The sequence below is a fragment of the Caloenas nicobarica genome, chromosome 5 (assembly GCF_036013445.1).
Source record: "Caloenas nicobarica isolate bCalNic1 chromosome 5, bCalNic1.hap1, whole genome shotgun sequence".
In the NCBI taxonomy this organism is placed as follows: domain Eukaryota; kingdom Metazoa; phylum Chordata; class Aves; order Columbiformes; family Columbidae; genus Caloenas; species Caloenas nicobarica.
The window spans coordinates 4,408,546-4,429,495 of NC_088249.1; the positions used below are offsets into that span (position 1 = coordinate 4,408,546).

General features: G+C 58.5%; 4 protein-coding genes across 4 annotated transcripts; all 4 read left to right on the plus strand.

Annotated features, from left to right (window-relative positions):
- The first annotated feature begins 706 nt into the window (after nucleotides 1-706).
- Nucleotides 707-2,431, plus strand: LOC135989748 (inositol 1,4,5-trisphosphate receptor-interacting protein-like 1). The gene has a single exon (XM_065636782.1). It carries the CDS (start codon nucleotides 707-709, stop codon nucleotides 2,429-2,431), a length of 1,725 nt encoding a protein of 574 aa, XP_065492854.1.
- Nucleotides 2,432-6,569: 4,138 nt separating this feature from the next.
- Nucleotides 6,570-8,294, plus strand: LOC135989074 (inositol 1,4,5-trisphosphate receptor-interacting protein-like 1). Its single transcript, XM_065635616.1, has one exon. The coding sequence runs from the start codon at nucleotides 6,570-6,572 to the stop codon at nucleotides 8,292-8,294; it is 1,725 nt and encodes a 574-aa protein (XP_065491688.1).
- Nucleotides 8,295-12,432: 4,138 nt separating this feature from the next.
- LOC135989757 (inositol 1,4,5-trisphosphate receptor-interacting protein-like 1) lies at nucleotides 12,433-14,157 on the plus strand. The gene has a single exon (XM_065636800.1). It carries the CDS (start codon nucleotides 12,433-12,435, stop codon nucleotides 14,155-14,157), a length of 1,725 nt encoding a protein of 574 aa, XP_065492872.1.
- A 4,138-nt stretch (nucleotides 14,158-18,295) lies between these two features.
- LOC135989758 (inositol 1,4,5-trisphosphate receptor-interacting protein-like 1) lies at nucleotides 18,296-20,020 on the plus strand. Its single transcript, XM_065636801.1, has one exon. The coding sequence runs from the start codon at nucleotides 18,296-18,298 to the stop codon at nucleotides 20,018-20,020; it is 1,725 nt and encodes a 574-aa protein (XP_065492873.1).
- Nucleotides 20,021-20,950: the final 930 nt, after the last annotated feature.

Consider the following 20,950-nt stretch of genomic DNA (forward strand, 5'->3'; position numbering starts at 1 on the left):
TGTGGCGCCCAGAACCGCACACAGTGCTCCAGGTGGGGCCGCACCAGCGCAGTGTGCAGCGGGACAATCTCCTCCCTCGCCCGGCTGGCGATGCCGTGCTTGGTGTGCCCCAGGGCACGCTTGGCCCTTTGGGCTGCCAGGACGCGCTGGTGACTCATCTTCAGGTTCCCACCAACCCAAACCCCCACATCTCTTTCTGTTCGGTTGCTCTCCAGCCTCTCGTAGACTCGATGATCTAAAAGCTCTTTACCAACTGAGATGATTCTACGACCGTGTGATTTATCTTGAAGCCTGCCCGGTGCAGAGTCAGAGGTTGGCCTAGATGGTCCCTGTGCGCACCTTCCAATCCCAGGATGTTCTATGATTATGAGATTGCCATGGGCAGGCAGAGGACAACAAACCCAACGCGAAGCGCCACGCAAGGGCCCGTGAAGAGCATGAACTCTGGCCCAGCCTTCACCGGGACGCCGGGGCAGCTGTGAGTGGGGCGCACGGGCAGGGCTGGCCGGCGGACGTGCCTGTGACGCGCTCTGGCGCCTGTGACATCAGAAGGGACGAGTCCCCGCGGGGCGGTATACAAGGGGCACCAGCGGCAGCGCTGCCCCAGTTTGGCCTGGGCCAGCGGTGAGTGCGCAGGCGGGGGGAGGCCGGGCTGGACGGGGGCCGGGGCAGAAACGCGGCCCCCGGGGGTGGGTTCTCACCCTGCATGGAGGGCCCGGCCGCTCGCGGGAGCACCTTGGCCAGGGCACGGAGCCGCCGCCGCCGCCGGGGCTGGGGCAGCCCTTGCTGCCTCCCAGCTGCCTCGGCCCCGCTCCTACCTGCCCCTGCTCCCTGCGGCCCCCAGCCCCGCGCCCCTGCCCCGCCAGCCCCCTTCCTCCCACCCAGCCCCACTGAGCCCCTTCTCTCCCTTCTCCTGCAGGCCATGGCTATCATGGAGATTTTCTTCGGGGTTTGGCAAATTCTTACCCTGAACGTGCAGTCGGTCGGCTATGAGCCGGATGAGGAGACGCGCGAGCGCATGGAGCAGCGTGCGGAGATGCTGAGCCGGGAGATGACTCGGCTGTGGCAGGAGGTAGAGGAGATGAGCCAGGAGCAGACAAAGCAGGAGCAGAGCGGCTTTGCCTGGGCATCCCTGCTCCTCTCTGCCTTGCAGCACTGGCAGTGCTGGGCCGTTGCTGGAGTCCTGGTCCTGCTTTTCGGGCTCTGCTGGTGGCTCAGGAAACGGAGCCGTGAGGCAGAGACACAAGAGGAGAGCTCCGACAGGGACGTGGAGGAGGAGGAAGACGAAGAAGGGAATGATGATGCAAATGACCCAGGAAGGTATTTGGAGGATGCCATAGAGAGGCGAGTTCAGAACCGGGACAGACCTTGCAAGGCTGTGAAGAAACTGGTGGGAAAATTCATCGTTCTCTTCAACAAGGTCTTCTTCGATACTTGGTACCCAGTGCTGGAAAAAGCCATTGAGGTGGGCAGCGCCTTCGAAGGTTGGAGTCCCCATGAAGAAGACATCCCCTACTGCCTGCTTGTGCCCCTGAAGCCCCCCCGTGGACACATCTTCCACCTGGAGCCATGCTCCATGTGGCCCGGGAGGAACTTCCGCGTCCGTGTGGAGTTGGTGTGTACCTGTGAGACGGAGCAGCCGGCGCGAGAGACACGTTGCTTCCTCCACGACCCCAAGGAGGAGCAGAGGAGGAATGAGGGCCCCAGCATCCTACGGGACCTCTGCACTGGCTCCTACCTGGATGTGCAGAAAACTGCTGAGTGGTTCCAGAAGATGGTGAGAGGTTTCTGGAAGGATCTGCCTGAGTCAGCCGCGTACCGCCTAATGCCACTGCCCTCCGAGCGCTCCTGCAAATTCCGGGTCCTGCGAGGCTGGGAGAAAAGGTTCTTAATCGAGTTGGTGTTCGGGGTGCGGGAAGGCGACTCTGACATCTTCCTGAGTGGCCAGTACATAGAGGCTGCCTACACCTCAAGGACCTTGTGGCCAGAGACCTACGCTGTGGCAGAGATGAAGTTCTTCCGGCATATCGCCAGCCAGGCACAGCCCGACAGCTTCCACCTCAGATGCCTGCAGCTCTGCGACCGCAACCTGGCGGGCAGAGACTTTTCCGCCTATGCCTTGAAGACAGCTGTGATGCACCTGCTGACCACCAAGCCCCTGTCACACTGGCGCGAGGGTATTTTGTTGGAGCGGCTGGAGGACATCATGGGGTACCTGCAGAGCTGCCTGAAGAAGAGATGCCTGAACCACTTCTTCATCGCCAATGAGAACGTGCCTGAGGAGATCATCTTGCCCCTGGATCTGCGAACGGCTGAACCGCTCAACATCTTCCAGCACCTGGCGCAGAATCCTAACGCCCATGAGAAGGCACGGCTTGAGTTTGAGGAGATGCGGCGTCGGATTCGTGGACTCTTGCTCCACGGACGCTGAAAGAGGTCTCCCTGCACAGAGCTGTGTTTGCGGAGGTCACAGCTGCTGGCAGGCGACGGTGTCTTCCAGGAAGCAAAAAGAGGGGAGAATGCAGGGCACGGAAAGGGAAGGGAACACCCTCTGCAGCAGCCCTCTGCCAGGAATGGCAGCGTTCCCCTCTCGATGGTCTCCCCAGCGCAGCAGCCGGTGATGACAAAGAGCATTTTCACCCTGCTTTCCCCTCTCACTCTCACGGCCACGGTGGCGATTTCTCGTTGGCCCAGATACTCTTGCTGGGAGCTCTGGCGGGGCAGGGACCAAGCGAGAGGCACCGCTCCGTGTGCCTCTGTGTGTCCTCTGGGGCCTGGGGGACACTGTGCCCACCCCAGGCAGTCCCCGGGGAGCTGGTGCCACAGAACCCAGCACGCTGGACACGGGGAACACGCTGATCAGTCGGCAGCGGGAACTGGTGCCCCGCCTTTCCTCCCCAGCAAAAGCACACGCTGGGGAGAGGGACCCGATGCAGCTGAAGAGGCCATCGCGAGGAGGCTTGTGACAGGGACTCTGTTACCGCCCGGACAGCGACCGCACCCCTGACTTTGAGAGGGCCCATTCCTTCTGGGAGCTTTACTTTGTGTAGAGTTGCCAATAAAAGTTGTGTTTGAACAAATGCTGCATCCGTGAGTGTCTGTGCATCACTTTCTCGGGGAACACTGGCACAGGGTGCAGCTTCTCACAGAAGACACCCCTGTAATCCCTGGCAACCGAGACCTTGCCGCACTAAGCCAATACACTGCTGAGCTGCTGCAGAATCAGGGAGCGTTCTGCAGAAGAGCTGAAGTGGTGGGCTCTGATTTCATGATTCGCTTGGCTTTGGCTTCCCAGGTGTTGCGGGTTCATCCCAGCAGGCAGCTTGGCATCACGCAGCTGCTCAAGCCCTTTCCTCCAGTGGCACGGTGGAGAGAATCTGAAGGGTAAAAGTGGGAAAACTTGTGCGTTGAGCTAAGGCAGCTTAGTACGTAAAGCAAGAGCTACATGCCCGGGCAGGGCAAGGTAAAGAATTCATTCACTCTTCCCTGGTCTGCCGGCAGACCTGCCTTTTCAGGAACTGTCCTGCCACCCTGCACCTTGCGTTACCAGGAAACATCCTGGCCTTGCACGGCTCTCCGGTTATTATCATGGAATCACAGAATATCTCGAGTTGGAAGGGACACATAAGGATCACCGGGTCCAACCCCCAGGTCCTTGCAGGACTACCTAACATTAAACCATGTAACTAAGATTGTCCTCCAGACACTCCTTGGACTCGGACAGCCTTGGTGCCGTGTCCTTTCCTTGGGGAGCCAGTTCCAGCGGCCAACCACTCACCCAGGGAAGAACTTCTTTGCAATGTCCCATCTGAATTTCCCCTGTGTTGCGGTTGAGACGGACAAACGACCTAGGCCACGTTCTTCTGAGGCGCAAGTAGATACCCTTTATTGCCACAAGTGCACTCTTATACAGTTTTCCCAATTCATGTGTCTTTTTACTGTTGGTTACAAGTTGCAGTAGTAACATCTCGTTGGCTAATTTTGCTGTCATCAATGTTACTCTTTTACCCCCTTCTCTCTCACGGGTACATCCCTTCTTTCTCACGGGTACACCTTAATATCTTCGGATACTCCTTTACTCGGATCTTTCTCACGGGTAAACCTTAATATCTTCAAGGCTGATCTCTGTTCCCATACCCTCTGTCAGGGAATCCACGGACCCACCGGAGTCCCCCACACCCCTGAGGCAGTGTCATGGAGGCACTCCAAATGTCAATTTTATGCAGGCAATAAGTTCCTAAGCAGACTTTGTTCCAGTTGGAATGTGTAGCCAATAAACAGACCAGAAACCGAATCACAGAATCACAGAAATTAAGGGATTGGCAGGGACCTCGAAAGGTCATCTAGTCCAATCCCCGTGCTGGAGCAGGGACACCCAGATGAGGTTACGCAGGAAGGTGTCCAGGCGGGTTGTGAATGTCTCAAGGAGACTCCGCAACCTCCCTGGGCAGCCTGTTCCAGGCTCTGGCACCCTCACTGTGAAGAAGTTTCTTCGCATATTTAAGTGGAACCTCCTGTGTTCCAGTTTGTACCCATTGCCTCTTGTCCTGTCGTTGCTTGTCACCGAGAAGAGCCTGGCTCCATCCTCCTGACACTCACCCTTTCCATACTGATCACCATGAATGAGCTCACCCCTCAGTCTCCTCTCCTCCAAGCTCAAGAGCCCCAGCTCCCTCAGCCTTTCCTCACACGGGAGATGCTCCACTCCCTTCAGCATCTTTGTGGCTGCGCTGGACTCTCTCCAGCAGTTCCCTGTCCTTCTGGAGCCGAGGGGCCCAGAACTGGACACGATATTCCAGATGCGGTCTCACCAGGGCAGAGTAGAGGGGCAGGAGAACCTCTCTGACCTACTGACCACCCCCCTTCTAATACACCCCAGGTCCCATTGGCCTTCCTGGCCACAAGGGCCCACTGCTGGCTCATGGTCACCCTGCTGTCCCCAGGACCCCCAGGTCCCTTTCCCCTGCGCTGCTCTCCAACAGGCCGTTCCCCAACTTATACTGGAACCTGGGTTTATACAAATTACTTAGCACTTTGACTACATAAAAGACAGGCTCGGATATCCGCTGAGGAGATTATTGCCGTGTGACTACAAGGAATCATGAAAATCCACGGTGTGCATGCATACACTCACCAGAAACCAAACTAGACGCCTCTCGCTCAAGGGCACCCAGAAGAAATATTCACTTGCCTGGTTTAGGCAAGGACTCGCTCAAGGGTATATCCAGCAGAGAAAAACAACCGCTCATCCAGGTGAGGAGGTGAGGCGCTCTCAGTCGTGGGAAGTCTCCTTGGACAGCGTCCCAGTCTAAGGGGAGGCCTCCAGTTCACAGAGCCGCTGCTTCGAGAAGGCCACTCCAAGCGGGGCTTTGACAGGGACCCCATTTTATAGCCTGGTCAGATCTGGCTGGGGGCATTACAACATGGTCCAGAAGCTTCTCAGCTTCTCCGGGAACGTGCTTTTGTTGAGGACCCTGTCAACTGACCGAGGGTCCCACCCCTCCTGCCCCCTCAGCCAGGGGGAGGTGAAGTCACCCTGCCCCCAGGTGTGGGGAGGACGTGACTGTCAGCAGCATCCGAGGTGTGTACGTGGACACAGGCACAGTGGGGCACAAAGGGGCACAGTAGGTGCTGAAGAGCCACCAAGCGTCCTACTGAAGGCTCCGGATCCCCTCAGGGGATGTGCAGCTGCCACAAGGAAGCTGTAGACTGCAATGAGGTCAGCCCTCAGCCTTCTCTTCTCCAGGCTGAACAAGCCAAGTGACCTCAGCCACTCCCCAGAAAGAAGTCTTGCCCTCAAGGCCTTGCACCATCCTGGTCGCCCTCCTCTGGACACACTCAGAGTTTGACGTCCTTCTTCTCCTGTGGCGCCCAGAACCGCGCACAGTGCTCCAGGTGGGGCCGCACCAGCGCAGTGTGCAGCGGGACAATCTCCTCCCTCGCCCGGCTGGCGATGCCGTGCTTGGTGTGCCCCAGGGCACGCTTGGCCCTTTGGGCTGCCAGGACGTGCTGGTGACTCACCTTCAGGTTCCCACCAACCCAAACCCCCACATCTCTTTCTGTTCGGTTGCTCTCCAGCCTCTCGTAGACTCGATGATCTAAAAGCTCTTTACCAACTGAGATGATTCTACGACCGTGTGATTTATCTTGAAGCCTGCCCGGTGCAGAGTCAGAGGTTGGCCTAGATGGTCCCTGTGCGCACCTTCCAATCCCAGGATGTTCTATGATTATGAGATTGCCATGGGCAGGCAGAGGACAACAAACCCAACGCGAAGCGCCACGCAAGGGCCCGTGAAGAGCATGAACTCTGGCCCAGCCTTCACCGGGACGCCGGGGCAGCTGTGAGTGGGGCGCACGGGCAGGGCTGGCCGGCGGGCGTGCCTGTGACGCGCTCTGGCGCCTGTGACATCAGAAGGGACGAGTCCCCGCGGGGCGGTATACGAGGGGCACCAGCGGCAGCGCTGCCCCAGTTCGGCCTGGGCCAGCGGTGAGTGCGCAGGCGGGGGGAGGCCGGGCTGGACGGGGGCCGGGGCAGAAACGCGGCCCCCGGGGGTGGGTTCTCACCCTGCATGGAGGGCCCGGCCGCTCGCGGGAGCACCTTGGCCAGGGCACGGAGCCGCCGCCGCCGCCGGGGCTGGGGCAGCCCTTGCTGCCTCCCAGCTGCCTCGGCCCCGCTCCTACCTGCCCCTGCTCCCTGCGGCCCCCAGCCCCGCGCCCCTGCCCCGCCAGCCCCCTTCCTCCCACCCAGCCCCACTGAGCCCCTTCTCTCCCTTCTCCTGCAGGCCATGGCTATCATGGAGATTTTCTTCGGGGTTTGGCAAATTCTTACCCTGAACGTGCAGTCGGTCGGCTATGAGCCGGATGAGGAGACGCGCGAGCGCATGGAGCAGCGTGCGGAGATGCTGAGCCGGGAGATGACTCGGCTGTGGCAGGAGGTAGAGGAGATGAGCCAGGAGCAGACAAAGCAGGAGCAGAGCGGCTTTGCCTGGGCATCCCTGCTCCTCTCTGCCTTGCAGCACTGGCAGTGCTGGGCCGTTGCTGGAGTCCTGGTCCTGCTTTTCGGGCTCTGCTGGTGGCTCAGGAAACGGAGCCGTGAGGCAGAGACACAAGAGGAGAGCTCCGACAGGGATGTGGAGGAGGAGGAAGACGAAGAAGGGAATGATGATGCAAATGACCCAGGAAGGTATTTGGAGGATGCCATAGAGAGGCGAGTTCAGAACCGGGACAGACCTTGCAAGGCTGTGAAGAAACTGGTGGGAAAATTCATCGTTCTCTTCAACAAGGTCTTCTTCGATACTTGGTACCCAGTGCTGGAAAAAGCCATTGAGGTGGGCAGCGCCTTCGAAGGTTGGAGTCCCCATGAAGAAGACATCCCCTACTGCCTGCTTGTGCCCCTGAAGCCCCCCCGTGGACACATCTTCCACCTGGAGCCATGCTCCATGTGGCCCGGGAGGAACTTCCGCGTCCGTGTGGAGTTGGTGTGTACCTGTGAGACGGAGCAGCCGGCGCGAGAGACACGTTGCTTCCTCCACGACCCCAAGGAGGAGCAGAGGAGGAATGAGGGCCCCAGCATCCTACGGGACCTCTGCACTGGCTCCTACCTGGATGTGCAGAAAACTGCTGAGTGGTTCCAGAAGATGGTGAGAGGTTTCTGGAAGGATCTGCCTGAGTCAGCCGCGTACCGCCTAATGCCACTGCCCTCCGAGCGCTCCTGCAAATTCCGGGTCCTGCGAGGCTGGGAGAAAAGGTTCTTAATTGAGTTGGTGTTCGGGGTGCGGGAAGGCGACTCTGACATCTTCCTGAGTGGCCAGTACATAGAGGCTGCCTACACCTCAAGGACCTTGTGGCCAGAGACCTACGCTGTGGCAGAGATGAAGTTCTTCCGGCATATCGCCAGCCAGGCACAGCCCGACAGCTTCCACCTCAGATGCCCGCAGCTCTGCGACCGCAACCTGGCGGGCAGAGACTTTTCCGCCTATGCCTTGAAGACAGCTGTGATGCACCTGCTGACCACCAAGCCCCTGTCACACTGGCGCGAGGGTATTTTGTTGGAGCGGCTGGAGGACATCATGGGGTACCTGCAGAGCTGCCTGAAGAAGAGATGCCTGAACCACTTCTTCATCGCCAATGAGAACGTGCCTGAGGAGATCATCTTGCCCCTGGATCTGCGAACGGCTGAACCGCTCAACATCTTCCAGCACCTGGCGCAGAATCCTAACGCCCATGAGAAGGCACGGCTTGAGTTTGAGGAGATGCGGCGTCGGATTCGTGGACTCTTGCTCCACGGACGCTGAAAGAGGTCTCCCTGCACAGAGCTGTGTTTGCGGAGGTCACAGCTGCTGGCAGGCGACGGTGTCTTCCAGGAAGCAAAAAGAGGGGAGAATGCAGGGCACGGAAAGGGAAGGGAACACCCTCTGCAGCAGCCCTCTGCCAGGAATGGCAGCGTTCCCCTCTCGATGGTCTCCCCAGCGCAGCAGCCGGTGATGACAAAGAGCATTTTCACCCTGCTTTCCCCTCTCACTCTCACGGCCACGGTGGCGATTTCTCGTTGGCCCAGATACTCTTGCTGGGAGCTCTGGCGGGGCAGGGACCAAGCGAGAGGCACCGCTCCGTGTGCCTCTGTGTGTCCTCTGGGGCCTGGGGGACACTGTGCCCACCCCAGGCAGTCCCCGGGGAGCTGGTGCCACAGAACCCAGCACGCTGGACACGGGGAACACGCTGATCAGTCGGCAGCGGGAACTGGTGCCCCGCCTTTCCTCCCCAGCAAAAGCACACGCTGGGGAGAGGGACCCGATGCAGCTGAAGAGGCCATCGCGAGGAGGCTTGTGACAGGGACTCTGTTACCGCCCGGACAGCGACCGCACCCCTGACTTTGAGAGGGCCCATTCCTTCCGGGAGCTTTACTTTGTGTAGAGTTGCCAATAAAAGTTGTGTTTGAACAAATGCTGCATCCGTGAGTGTCTGTGCATCACTTTCTCGGGGAACACTGGCACAGGGTGCAGCTTCTCACAGAAGACACCCCTGTAATCCCTGGCAACCGAGACCTTGCCGCACTAAGCCAATACACTGCTGAGCTGCTGCAGAATCAGGGAGCGTTCTGCAGAAGAGCTGAAGTGGTGGGCTCTGATTTCATGATTCGCTTGGCTTTGGCTTCCCAGGTGTTGCGGGTTCATCCCAGCAGGCAGCTTGGCATCACGCAGCTGCTCAAGCCCTTTCCTCCAGTGGCACGGTGGAGAGAATCTGAAGGGTAAAAGTGGGAAAACTTGTGCGTTGAGCTAAGGCAGCTTAGTACGTAAAGCAAGAGCTACATGCCCGGGCAGGGCAAGGTAAAGAATTCATTCACTCTTCCCTGGTCTGCCGGCAGACCTGCCTTTTCAGGAACTGTCCTGCCACCCTGCACCTTGCGTTACCAGGAAACATCCTGGCCTTGCACGGCTCTCCGGTTATTATCATGGAATCACAGAATATCTCGAGTTGGAAGGGACACATAAGGATCACCGGGTCCAACCCCCAGGTCCTTGCAGGACTACCTAACATTAAACCATGTAACTAAGATTGTCCTCCAGACACTCCTTGGACTCGGACAGCCTTGGTGCCGTGTCCTTTCCTTGGGGAGCCAGTTCCAGCGAGCAACCACTCACCAAGGGAAGAACTTCTTTGCAATGTCCCATCTGAATTTCCCCTGTGTTGCGGTTGAGACGGACAAACGACCTAGGCCACGTTCTTCTGAGGCGCAAGTAGATACCCTTTATTGCCACAAGTGCACTCTTATACAGTTTTCCCAATTCATGTGTCTTTTTACTGTTGGTTACAAGTTGCAGTAGTAACATCTCGTTGGCTAATTTTGCTGTCATCAATGTTACTCTTTTACCCCCTTCTCTCTCACGGGTACATCCCTTCTTTCTCACGGGTACACCTTAATATCTTCGGATACTCCTTTACTCGGATCTTTCTCACGGGTAAACCTTAATATCTTCAAGGCTGATCTCTGTTCCCATACCCTCTGTCAGGGAATCCACGGACCCACCGGAGTCCCCCACACCCCTGAGGCAGTGTCATGGAGGCACTCCAAATGTCAATTTTATGCAGGCAATAAGTTCCTAAGCAGACTTTGTTCCAGTTGGAATGTGTAGCCAATAAACAGACCAGAAACCGAATCACAGAATCACAGAAATTAAGGGATTGGCAGGGACCTCGAAAGGTCATCTAGTCCAATCCCCGTGCTGGAGCAGGGACACCCAGATGAGGTTACGCAGGAAGGTGTCCAGGCGGGTTGTGAATGTCTCAAGGAGACTCCGCAACCTCCCTGGGCAGCCTGTTCCAGGCTCTGGCACCCTCACTGTGAAGAAGTTTCTTCGCATATTTAAGTGGAACCTCCTGTGTTCCAGTTCGTACCCATTGCCTCTTGTCCTGTCGTTGCTTGTCACCGAGAAGAGCCTGGCTCCATCCTCCTGACACTCACCCTTTCCATACTGATCACCATGAATGAGCTCACCCCTCAGTCTCCTCTCCTCCAAGCTCAAGAGCCCCAGCTCCCTCAGCCTTTCCTCACACGGGAGATGCTCCACTCCCTTCAGCATCTTTGTGGCCGCGCTGGACTCTCTCCAGCAGTTCCCTGTCCTTCTGGAGCCGAGGGGCCCAGAACTGGACACGATATTCCAGATGCGGTCTCACCAGGGCAGAGTAGAGGGGCAGGAGAACCTCTCTGACCTACTGACCACCCCCCTTCTAATACACCCCAGGTCCCATTGGCCTTCCTGGCCACAAGGGCCCACTGCTGGCTCATGGTCACCCTGCTGTCCCCAGGACCCCCAGGTCCCTTTCCCCTGCGCTGCTCTCCAACAGGCCGTTCCCCAACTTATACTGGAACCTGGGTTTATACAAATTACTTAGCACTTTGACTACATAAAAGACAGGCTCGGATATCCGCTGAGGAGATTATTGGCGTGTGACTACAAGGAATCATGAAAATCCACGGTGTGCATGCATACACTCACCAGAAACCAAACTAGACGCCTCTCGCTCAAGGGCACCCAGAAGAAATATTCACTTGCCTGGTTTAGGCAAGGACTCGCTCAAGGGTATATCCAGCAGAGAAAAACAACCGCTCATCCAGGTGAGGAGGTGAGGCGCTCTCAGTCGTGGGAAGTCTCCTTGGACAGCGTCCCAGTCTAAGGGGAGGCCTCCAGTTCACAGAGCCGCTGCTTCGAGAAGGCCACTCCAAGCGGGGCTTTGACAGGGACCCCATTTTATAGCCTGGTCAGATCTGGCTGGGGGCATTACAACATGGTCCAGAAGCTTCTCAGCTTCTCCGGGAACGTGCTTTTGTTGAGGACCCTGTCAACTGACCGAGGGTCCCACCCCTCCTGCCCCCTCAGCCAGGGGGAGGTGAAGTCACCCTGCCCCCAGGTGTGGGGAGGACGTGACTGTCAGCACCATCCGAGGTGTGTACGTGGACACAGGCACAGTGGGGCACAAAGGGGCACAGTAGGTGCTGAAGAGCCACCAAGCGTCCTACTGAAGGCTCCGGATCCCCTCAGGGGATGTGCAGCTGCCACAAGGAAGCTGTAGACTGCAATGAGGTCAGCCCTCAGCCTTCTCTTCTCCAGGCTGAACAAGCCAAGTGACCTCAGCCACTCCCCAGAAAGAAGTCTTGCCCTCAAGGCCTTGCACCATCCTGGTCGCCCTCCTCTGGACACACTCAGAGTTTGACGTCCTTCTTCTCCTGTGGCGCCCAGAACCGCGCACAGTGCTCCAGGTGGGGCCGCACCAGCGCAGTGTGCAGCGGGACAATCTCCTCCCTCGCCCGGCTGGCGATGCCGTGCTTGGTGTGCCCCAGGGCACGCTTGGCCCTTTGGGCTGCCAGGACGTGCTGGTGACTCACCTTCAGGTTCCCACCAACCCAAACCCCCACATCTCTTTCTGTTCGGTTGCTCTCCAGCCTCTCGTAGACTCGATGATCTAAAAGCTCTTTACCAACTGAGATGATTCTACGACCGTGTGATTTATCTTGAAGCCTGCCCGGTGCAGAGTCAGAGGTTGGCCTAGATGGTCCCTGTGCGCACCTTCCAATCCCAGGATGTTCTATGATTATGAGATTGCCATGGGCAGGCAGAGGACAACAAACCCAACGCGAAGCGCCACGCAAGGGCCCGTGAAGAGCATGAACTCTGGCCCAGCCTTCACCGGGACGCCGGGGCAGCTGTGAGTGGGGCGCACGGGCAGGGCTGGCCGGCGGGCGTGCCTGTGACGCGCTCTGGCGCCTGTGACATCAGAAGGGACGAGTCCCCGCGGGGCGGTATACGAGGGGCACCAGCGGCAGCGCTGCCCCAGTTCGGCCTGGGCCAGCGGTGAGTGCGCAGGCGGGGGGAGGCCGGGCTGGACGGGGGCCGGGGCAGAAACGCGGCCCCCGGGGGTGGGTTCTCACCCTGCATGGAGGGCCCGGCTGCTCGCGGGAGCACCTTGGCCAGGGCACGGAGCCGCCGCCGCCGCCGGGGCTGGGGCAGCCCTTGCTGCCTCCCAGCTGCCTCGGCCCCGCTCCTACCTGCCCCTGCTCCCTGCGGCCCCCAGCCCCGCGCCCCTGCCCCGCCAGCCCCCTTCCTCCCACCCAGCCCCACTGAGCCCCTTCTCTCCCTTCTCCTGCAGGCCATGGCTATCATGGAGATTTTCTTCGGGGTTTGGCAAATTCTTACCCTGAACGTGCAGTCGGTCGGCTATGAGCCGGATGAGGAGACGCGCGAGCGCATGGAGCAGCGTGCGGAGATGCTGAGCCGGGAGATGACTCGGCTGTGGCAGGAGGTAGAGGAGATGAGCCAGGAGCAGACAAAGCAGGAGCAGAGCGGCTTTGCCTGGGCATCCCTGCTCCTCTCTGCCTTGCAGCACTGGCAGTGCTGGGCCGTTGCTGGAGTCCTGGTCCTGCTTTTCGGGCTCTGCTGGTGGCTCAGGAAACGGAGCCGTGAGGCAGAGACACAAGAGGAGAGCTCCGACAGGGATGTGGAGGAGGAGGAAGACGAAGAAGGGAATGATGATGCAAATGACCCAGGAAGGTATTTGGAGGATGCCATAGAGAGGCGAGTTCAGAACCGGGACAGACCTTGCAAGGCTGTGAAGAAACTGGTGGGAAAATTCATCGTTCTCTTCAACAAGGTCTTCTTCGATACTTGGTACCCAGTGCTGGAAAAAGCCATTGAGGTGGGCAGCGCCTTCGAAGGTTGGAGTCCCCATGAAGAAGACATCCCCTACTGCCTGCTTGTGCCCCTGAAGCCCCCCCGTGGACACATCTTCCACCTGGAGCCATGCTCCATGTGGCCCGGGAGGAACTTCCGCGTCCGTGTGGAGTTGGTGTGTACCTGTGAGACGGAGCAGCCGGCGCGAGAGACACGTTGCTTCCTCCACGACCCCAAGGAGGAGCAGAGGAGGAATGAGGGCCCCAGCATCCTACGGGACCTCTGCACTGGCTCCTACCTGGATGTGCAGAAAACTGCTGAGTGGTTCCAGAAGATGGTGAGAGGTTTCTGGAAGGATCTGCCTGAGTCAGCCGCGTACCGCCTAATGCCACTGCCCTCCGAGCGCTCCTGCAAATTCCGGGTCCTGCGAGGCTGGGAGAAAAGGTTCTTAATTGAGTTGGTGTTCGGGGTGCGGGAAGGCGACTCTGACATCTTCCTGAGTGGCCAGTACATAGAGGCTGCCTACACCTCAAGGACCTTGTGGCCAGAGACCTACGCTGTGGCAGAGATGAAGTTCTTCCGGCATATCGCCAGCCAGGCACAGCCCGACAGCTTCCACCTCAGATGCCTGCAGCTCTGCGACCGCAACCTGGTGGGCAGAGACTTTTCCGCCTATGCCTTGAAGACAGCTGTGATGCACCTGCTGACCACCAAGCCCCTGTCACACTGGCGCGAGGGTATTTTGTTGGAGCGGCTGGAGGACATCATGGGGTACCTGCAGAGCTGCCTGAAGAAGAGATGCCTGAACCACTTCTTCATCGCCAATGAGAACGTGCCTGAGGAGATCATCTTGCCCCTGGATCTGCGAACGGCTGAACCGCTCAACATCTTCCAGCACCTGGCGCAGAATCCTAACGCCCATGAGAAGGCACGGCTTGAGTTTGAGGAGATGCGGCGTCGGATTCGTGGACTCTTGCTCCACGGACGCTGAAAGAGGTCTCCCTGCACAGAGCTGTGTTTGCGGAGGTCACAGCTGCTGGCAGGCGACGGTGTCTTCCAGGAAGCAAAAAGAGGGGAGAATGCAGGGCACGGAAAGGGAAGGGAACACCCTCTGCAGCAGCCCTCTGCCAGGAATGGCAGCGTTCCCCTCTCGATGGTCTCCCCAGCGCAGCAGCCGGTGATGACAAAGAGCATTTTCACCCTGCTTTCCCCTCTCACTCTCACGGCCACGGTGGCGATTTCTCGTTGGCCCAGATACTCTTGCTGGGAGCTCTGGCGGGGCAGGGACCAAGCGAGAGGCACCGCTCCGTGTGCCTCTGTGTGTCCTCTGGGGCCTGGGGGACACTGTGCCCACCCCAGGCAGTCCCCGGGGAGCTGGTGCCACAGAACCCAGCACGCTGGACACGGGGAACACGCTGATCAGTCGGCAGCGGGAACTGGTGCCCCGCCTTTCCTCCCCAGCAAAAGCACACGCTGGGGAGAGGGACCCGATGCAGCTGAAGAGGCCATCGCGAGGAGGCTTGTGACAGGGACTCTGTTACCGCCCGGACAGCGACCGCACCCCTGACTTTGAGAGGGCCCATTCCTTCCGGGAGCTTTACTTTGTGTAGAGTTGCCAATAAAAGTTGTGTTTGAACAAATGCTGCATCCGTGAGTGTCTGTGCATCACTTTCTCGGGGAACACTGGCACAGGGTGCAGCTTCTCACAGAAGACACCCCTGTAATCCCTGGCAACCGAGACCTTGCCGCACTAAGCCAATACACTGCTGAGCTGCTGCAGAATCAGGGAGCGTTCTGCAGAAGAGCTGAAGTGGTGGGCTCTGATTTCATGATTCGCTTGGCTTTGGCTTCCCAGGTGTTGCGGGTTCATCCCAGCAGGCAGCTTGGCATCACGCAGCTGCTCAAGCCCTTTCCTCCAGTGGCACGGTGGAGAGAATCTGAAGGGTAAAAGTGGGAAAACTTGTGCGTTGAGCTAAGGCAGCTTAGTACGTAAAGCAAGAGCTACATGCCCGGGCAGGGCAAGGTAAAGAATTCATTCACTCTTCCCTGGTCTGCCGGCAGACCTGCCTTTTCAGGAACTGTCCTGCCACCCTGCACCTTGCGTTACCAGGAAACATCCTGGCCTTGCACGGCTCTCCGGTTATTATCATGGAATCACAGAATATCTCGAGTTGGAAGGGACACATAAGGATCACCGGGTCCAACCCCCAGGTCCTTGCAGGACTACCTAACATTAAACCATGTAACTAAGATTGTCCTCCAGACACTCCTTGGACTCGGACAGCCTTGGTGCCGTGTCCTTTCCTTGGGGAGCCAGTTCCAGCGAGCAACCACTCACCAAGGGAAGAACTTCTTTGCAATGTCCCATCTGAATTTCCCCTGTGTTGCGGTTGAGACGGACAAACGACCTAGGCCACGTTCTTCTGAGGCGCAAGTAGATACCCTTTATTGCCACAAGTGCACTCTTATACAGTTTTCCCAATTCATGTGTCTTTTTACTGTTGGTTACAAGTTGCAGTAGTAACATCTCGTTGGCTAATTTTGCTGTCATCAATGTTACTCTTTTACCCCCTTCTCTCTCACGGGTACATCCCTTCTTTCTCACGGGTACACCTTAATATCTTCGGATACTCCTTTACTCGGATCTTTCTCACGGGTAAACCTTAATATCTTCAAGGCTGATCTCTGTTCCCATACCCTCTGTCAGGGAATCCACGGACCCACCGGAGTCCCCCACACCCCTGAGGCAGTGTCATGGAGGCACTCCAAATGTCAATTTTATGCAGGCAATAAGTTCCTAAGCAGACTTTGTTCCAGTTGGAATGTGTAGCCAATAAACAGACCAGAAACCGAATCACAGAATCACAGAAATTAAGGGATTGGCAGGGACCTCGAAAGGTCATCTAGTCCAATCCCCGTGCTGGAGCAGGGACACCCAGATGAGGTTACGCAGGAAGGTGTCCAGGCGGGTTGTGAATGTCTCAAGGAGACTCCGCAACCTCCCTGGGCAGCCTGTTCCAGGCTCTGGCACCCTCACTGTGAAGAAGTTTCTTCGCATATTTAAGTGGAACCTCCTGTGTTCCAGTTCGTACCCATTGCCTCTTGTCCTGTCGTTGCTTGTCACCGAGAAGAGCCTGGCTCCATCCTCCTGACACTCACCCTTTCCATACTGATCACCATGAATGAGCTCACCCCTCAGTCTCCTCTCCTCCAAGCTCAAGAGCCCCAGCTCCCTCAGCCTTTCCTCACACGGGAGATGCTCCACTCCCTTCAGCATCTTTGTGGCCGCGCTGGACTCTCTCCAGCAGTTCCCTGTCCTTCTGGAGCCGAGGGGCCCAGAACTGGACACGATATTCCAGATGCGGTCTCACCAGGGCAGAGTAGAGGGGCAGGAGAACCTCTCTGACCTACTGACCACCCCCCTTCTAATACACCCCAGGTCCCATTGGCCTTCCTGGCCACAAGGGCCCACTGCTGGCTCATGGTCACCCTGCTGTCCCCAGGACCCCCAGGTCCCTTTCCCCTGCGCTGCTCTCCAACAGGCCGTTCCCCAACTTATACTGGAACCTGGGTTTATACAAATTACTTAGCACTTTGACTACATAAAAGACAGGCTCGGATATCCGCTGAGGAGATTATTGGCGTGTGACTACAAGGAATCATGAAAATCCACGGTGTGCATGCATACACTCACCAGAAACCAAACTAGACGCCTCTCGCTCAAGGGCACCCAGAAGAAATATTCACTTGCCTGGTTTAGGCAAGGACTCGCTCAAGGGTATATCCAGCAGAGAAAAACAACCGCTCATCCAGGTGAGGAGGTGAGGCGCTCTCAGTCGTGGGAAGTCTCCTTGGACAGCGTCCCAGTCTAAGGGGAGGCCTCCAGTTCACAGAGCCGCTGCTTCGAGAAGGCCACTCCAAGCGGGGCTTTGACAGGGACCCCATTTTATAGCCTGGTCAGATCTGGCTGGGGGCATTACAACATGGTCCAGAAGCTTCTCAGCTTCTCCGGGAACGTGCTTTTGTTGAGGACCCTGTCAACTGACCGAGGGTCCCACCCCTCCTGCCCCCTCAGCCAGGGGGAGGTGAAGTCACCCTGCCCCCAGGTGTGGGGAGGACGTGACTGTCAGCAGCATCCGAGGTGTGTACGTGGACACAGGCACAGTGGGGCACAAAGGGGCACAGTAGGTGCTGAAGAGCCACCAAGCGTCCTACTGAAGGCTCCGGATCCCCTCAGGGGATGTGCAGCTGCCACAAGGAAGCTGTAGACTGCAATGAGGTCAGCCCTCAGCCTTCTCTTCTCCAGGCTGAACAAGCCAAGTGACCTCAGCCACTCCCCAGAAAGAAGTCTTGCCCTCAAGGCCTTGCACCATCCTGGTCGCCCTCCTCTGGACACACTCAGAGTTTGACGTCCTTCTTCTCCTGTGGCGCCCAGAACCGCGCACAGTGCTCCAGGTGGGGCCGCACCAGCGCAGTGTGCAGCGGGACAATCTCCTCCCTCGCCCGGCTGGCGATGCCGTGCTTGGTGTGCCCCAGGGCACGCTTGGCCCTTTGGGCTGCCAGGACGTGCTGGTGACTCACCTTCAGGTTCCCACCAACCCAAACCCCCACATCTCTTTCTGTTCGGTTGCTCTCCAGCCTCTCGTAGACTCGATGATCTAAAAGCTCTTTACCAACTGAGATGATTCTACGACCGTGTGATTTATCTTGAAGCCTGCCCGGTGCAGAGTCAGAGGTTGGCCTAGATGGTCCCTGTGCGCACCTTCCAATCCCAGGATGTTCTATGATTATGAGATTGCCATGGGCAGGCAGAGGACAACAAACCCAACGCGAAGCGCCACGCAAGGGCCCGTGAAGAGCATGAACTCTGGCCCAGCCTTCACCGGGACGCCGGGGCAGCTGTGAGTGGGGCGCACGGGCAGGGCTGGCCGGCGGGCGTGCCTGTGACGCGCTCTGGCGCCTGTGACATCAGAAGGGACGAGTCCCCGCGGGGCGGTATACGAGGGGCACCAGCGGCAGCGCTGCCCCAGTTCGGCCTGGGCCAGCGGTGAGTGCGCAGGCGGGGGGAGGCCGGGCTGGACGGGGGCCGGGGCAGAAACGCGGCCCCCGGGGGTGGGTTCTCACCCTGCATGGAGGGCCCGGCCGCTCGCGGGAGCACCTTGGCCAGGGCACGGAGCCGCCGCCGCCGCCGGGGCTGGGGCAGCCCTTGCTGCCTCCCAGCTGCCTCGGCCCCGCTCCTACCTGCCCCTGCTCCCTGCGGCCCCCAGCCCCGCGCCCCTGCCCCGCCAGCCCCCTTCCTCCCACCCAGCCCCACTGAGCCCCTTCTCTCCCTTCTCCTGCAGGCCATGGCTATCATGGAGATTTTCTTCGGGGTTTGGCAAATTCTTACCCTGAACGTGCAGTCGGTCGGCTATGAGCCGGATGAGGAGACGCGCGAGCGCATGGAGCAGCGTGCGGAGATGCTGAGCCGGGAGATGACTCGGCTGTGGCAGGAGGTAGAGGAGATGAGCCAGGAGCAGACAAAGCAGGAGCAGAGCGGCTTTGCCTGGGCATCCCTGCTCCTCTCTGCCTTGCAGCACTGGCAGTGCTGGGCCGTTGCTGGAGTCCTGGTCCTGCTTTTCGGGCTCTGCTGGTGGCTCAGGAAACGGAGCCGTGAGGCAGAGACACAAGAGGAGAGCTCCGACAGGGATGTGGAGGAGGAGGAAGACGAAGAAGGGAATGATGATGCAAATGACCCAGGAAGGTATTTGGAGGATGCCATAGAGAGGCGAGTTCAGAACCGGGACAGACCTTGCAAGGCTGTGAAGAAACTGGTGGGAAAATTCATCGTTCTCTTCAACAAGGTCTTCTTCGATACTTGGTACCCAGTGCTGGAAAAAGCCATTGAGGTGGGCAGCGCCTTCGAAGGTTGGAGTCCCCATGAAGAAGACATCCCCTACTGCCTGCTTGTGCCCCTGAAGCCCCCCCGTGGACACATCTTCCACCTGGAGCCATGCTCCATGTGGCCCGGGAGGAACTTCCGCGTCCGTGTGGAGTTGGTGTGTACCTGTGAGACGGAGCAGCCGGCGCGAGAGACACGTTGCTTCCTCCACGACCCCAAGGAGGAGCAGAGGAGGAATGAGGGCCCCAGCATCCTACGGGACCTCTGCACTGGCTCCTACCTGGATGTGCAGAAAACTGCTGAGTGGTTCCAGAAGATGGTGAGAGGTTTCTGGAAGGATCTGCCTGAGTCAGCCGCGTACCGCCTAATGCCACTGCCCTCCGAGCGCTCCTGCAAATTCCGGGTCCTGCGAGGCTGGGAGAAAAGGTTCTTAATTGAGTTGGTGTTCGGGGTGCGGGAAGGCGACTCTGACATCTTCCTGAGTGGCCAGTACATAGAGGCTGCCTACACCTCAAGGACCTTGTGGCCAGAGACCTACGCTGTGGCAGAGATGAAGTTCTTCCGGCATATCGCCAGCCAGGCACAGCCCGACAGCTTCCACCTCAGATGCCTGCAGCTCTGCGACCGCAACCTGGTGGGCAGAGACTTTTCCGCCTATGCCTTGAAGACAGCTGTGATGCACCTGCTGACCACCAAGCCCCTGTCACACTGGCGCGAGGGTATTTTGTTGGAGCGGCTGGAGGACATCATGGGGTACCTGCAGAGCTGCCTGAAGAAGAGATGCCTGAACCACTTCTTCATCGCCAATGAGAACGTGCCTGAGGAGATCATCTTGCCCCTGGATCTGCGAACGGCTGAACCGCTCAACATCTTCCAGCACCTGGCGCAGAATCCTAACGCCCATGAGAAGGCACGGCTTGAGTTTGAGGAGATGCGGCGTCGGATTCGTGGACTCTTGCTCCACGGACGCTGAAAGAGGTCTCCCTGCACAGAGCTGTGTTTGCGGAGGTCACAGCTGCTGGCAGGCGACGGTGTCTTCCAGGAAGCAAAAAGAGGGGAGAATGCAGGGCACGGAAAGGGAAGGGAACACCCTCTGCAGCAGCCCTCTGCCAGGAATGGCAGCGTTCCCCTCTCGATGGTCTCCCCAGCGCAGCAGCCGGTGATGACAAAGAGCATTTTCACCCTGCTTTCCCCTCTCACTCTCACGGCCACGGTGGCGATTTCTCGTTGGCCCAGATACTCTTGCTGGGAGCTCTGGCGGGGCAGGGACCAAGCGAGAGGCACCGCTCCGTGTGCCTCTGTGTGTCCTCTGGGGCCTGGGGGACACTGTGCCCACCCCAGGCAGTCCCCGGGGAGCTGGTGCCACAGAACCCAGCACGCTGGACACGGGGAACACGCTGATCAGTCGGCAGCGGGAACTGGTGCCCCGCCTTTCCTCCCCAGCAAAAGCACACGCTGGGGAGAGGGACCCGATGCAGCTGAAGAGGCCATCGCGAGGAGGCTTGTGACAGGGACTCTGTTACCGCCCGGACAGCGACCGCACCCCTGACTTTGAGAGGGCCCATTCCTTCCGGGAGCTTTACTTTGTGTAGAGTTGCCAATAAAAGTTGTGTTTGAACAAATGCTGCATCCGTGAGTGTCTGTGCATCACTTTCTCGGGGAACACTGGCACAGGGTGCAGCTTCTCACAGAAGACACCCCTGTAATCCCTGGCAACCGAGACCTTGCCGCACTAAGCCAATACACTGCTGAGCTGCTGCAGAATCAGGGAGCGTTCTGCAGAAGAGCTGAAGTGGTGGGCTCTGATTTCATGATTCGCTTGGCTTTGGCTTCCCAGGTGTTGCGGGTTCATCCCAGCAGGCAGCTTGGCATCACGCAGCTGCTCAAGCCCTTTCCTCCAGTG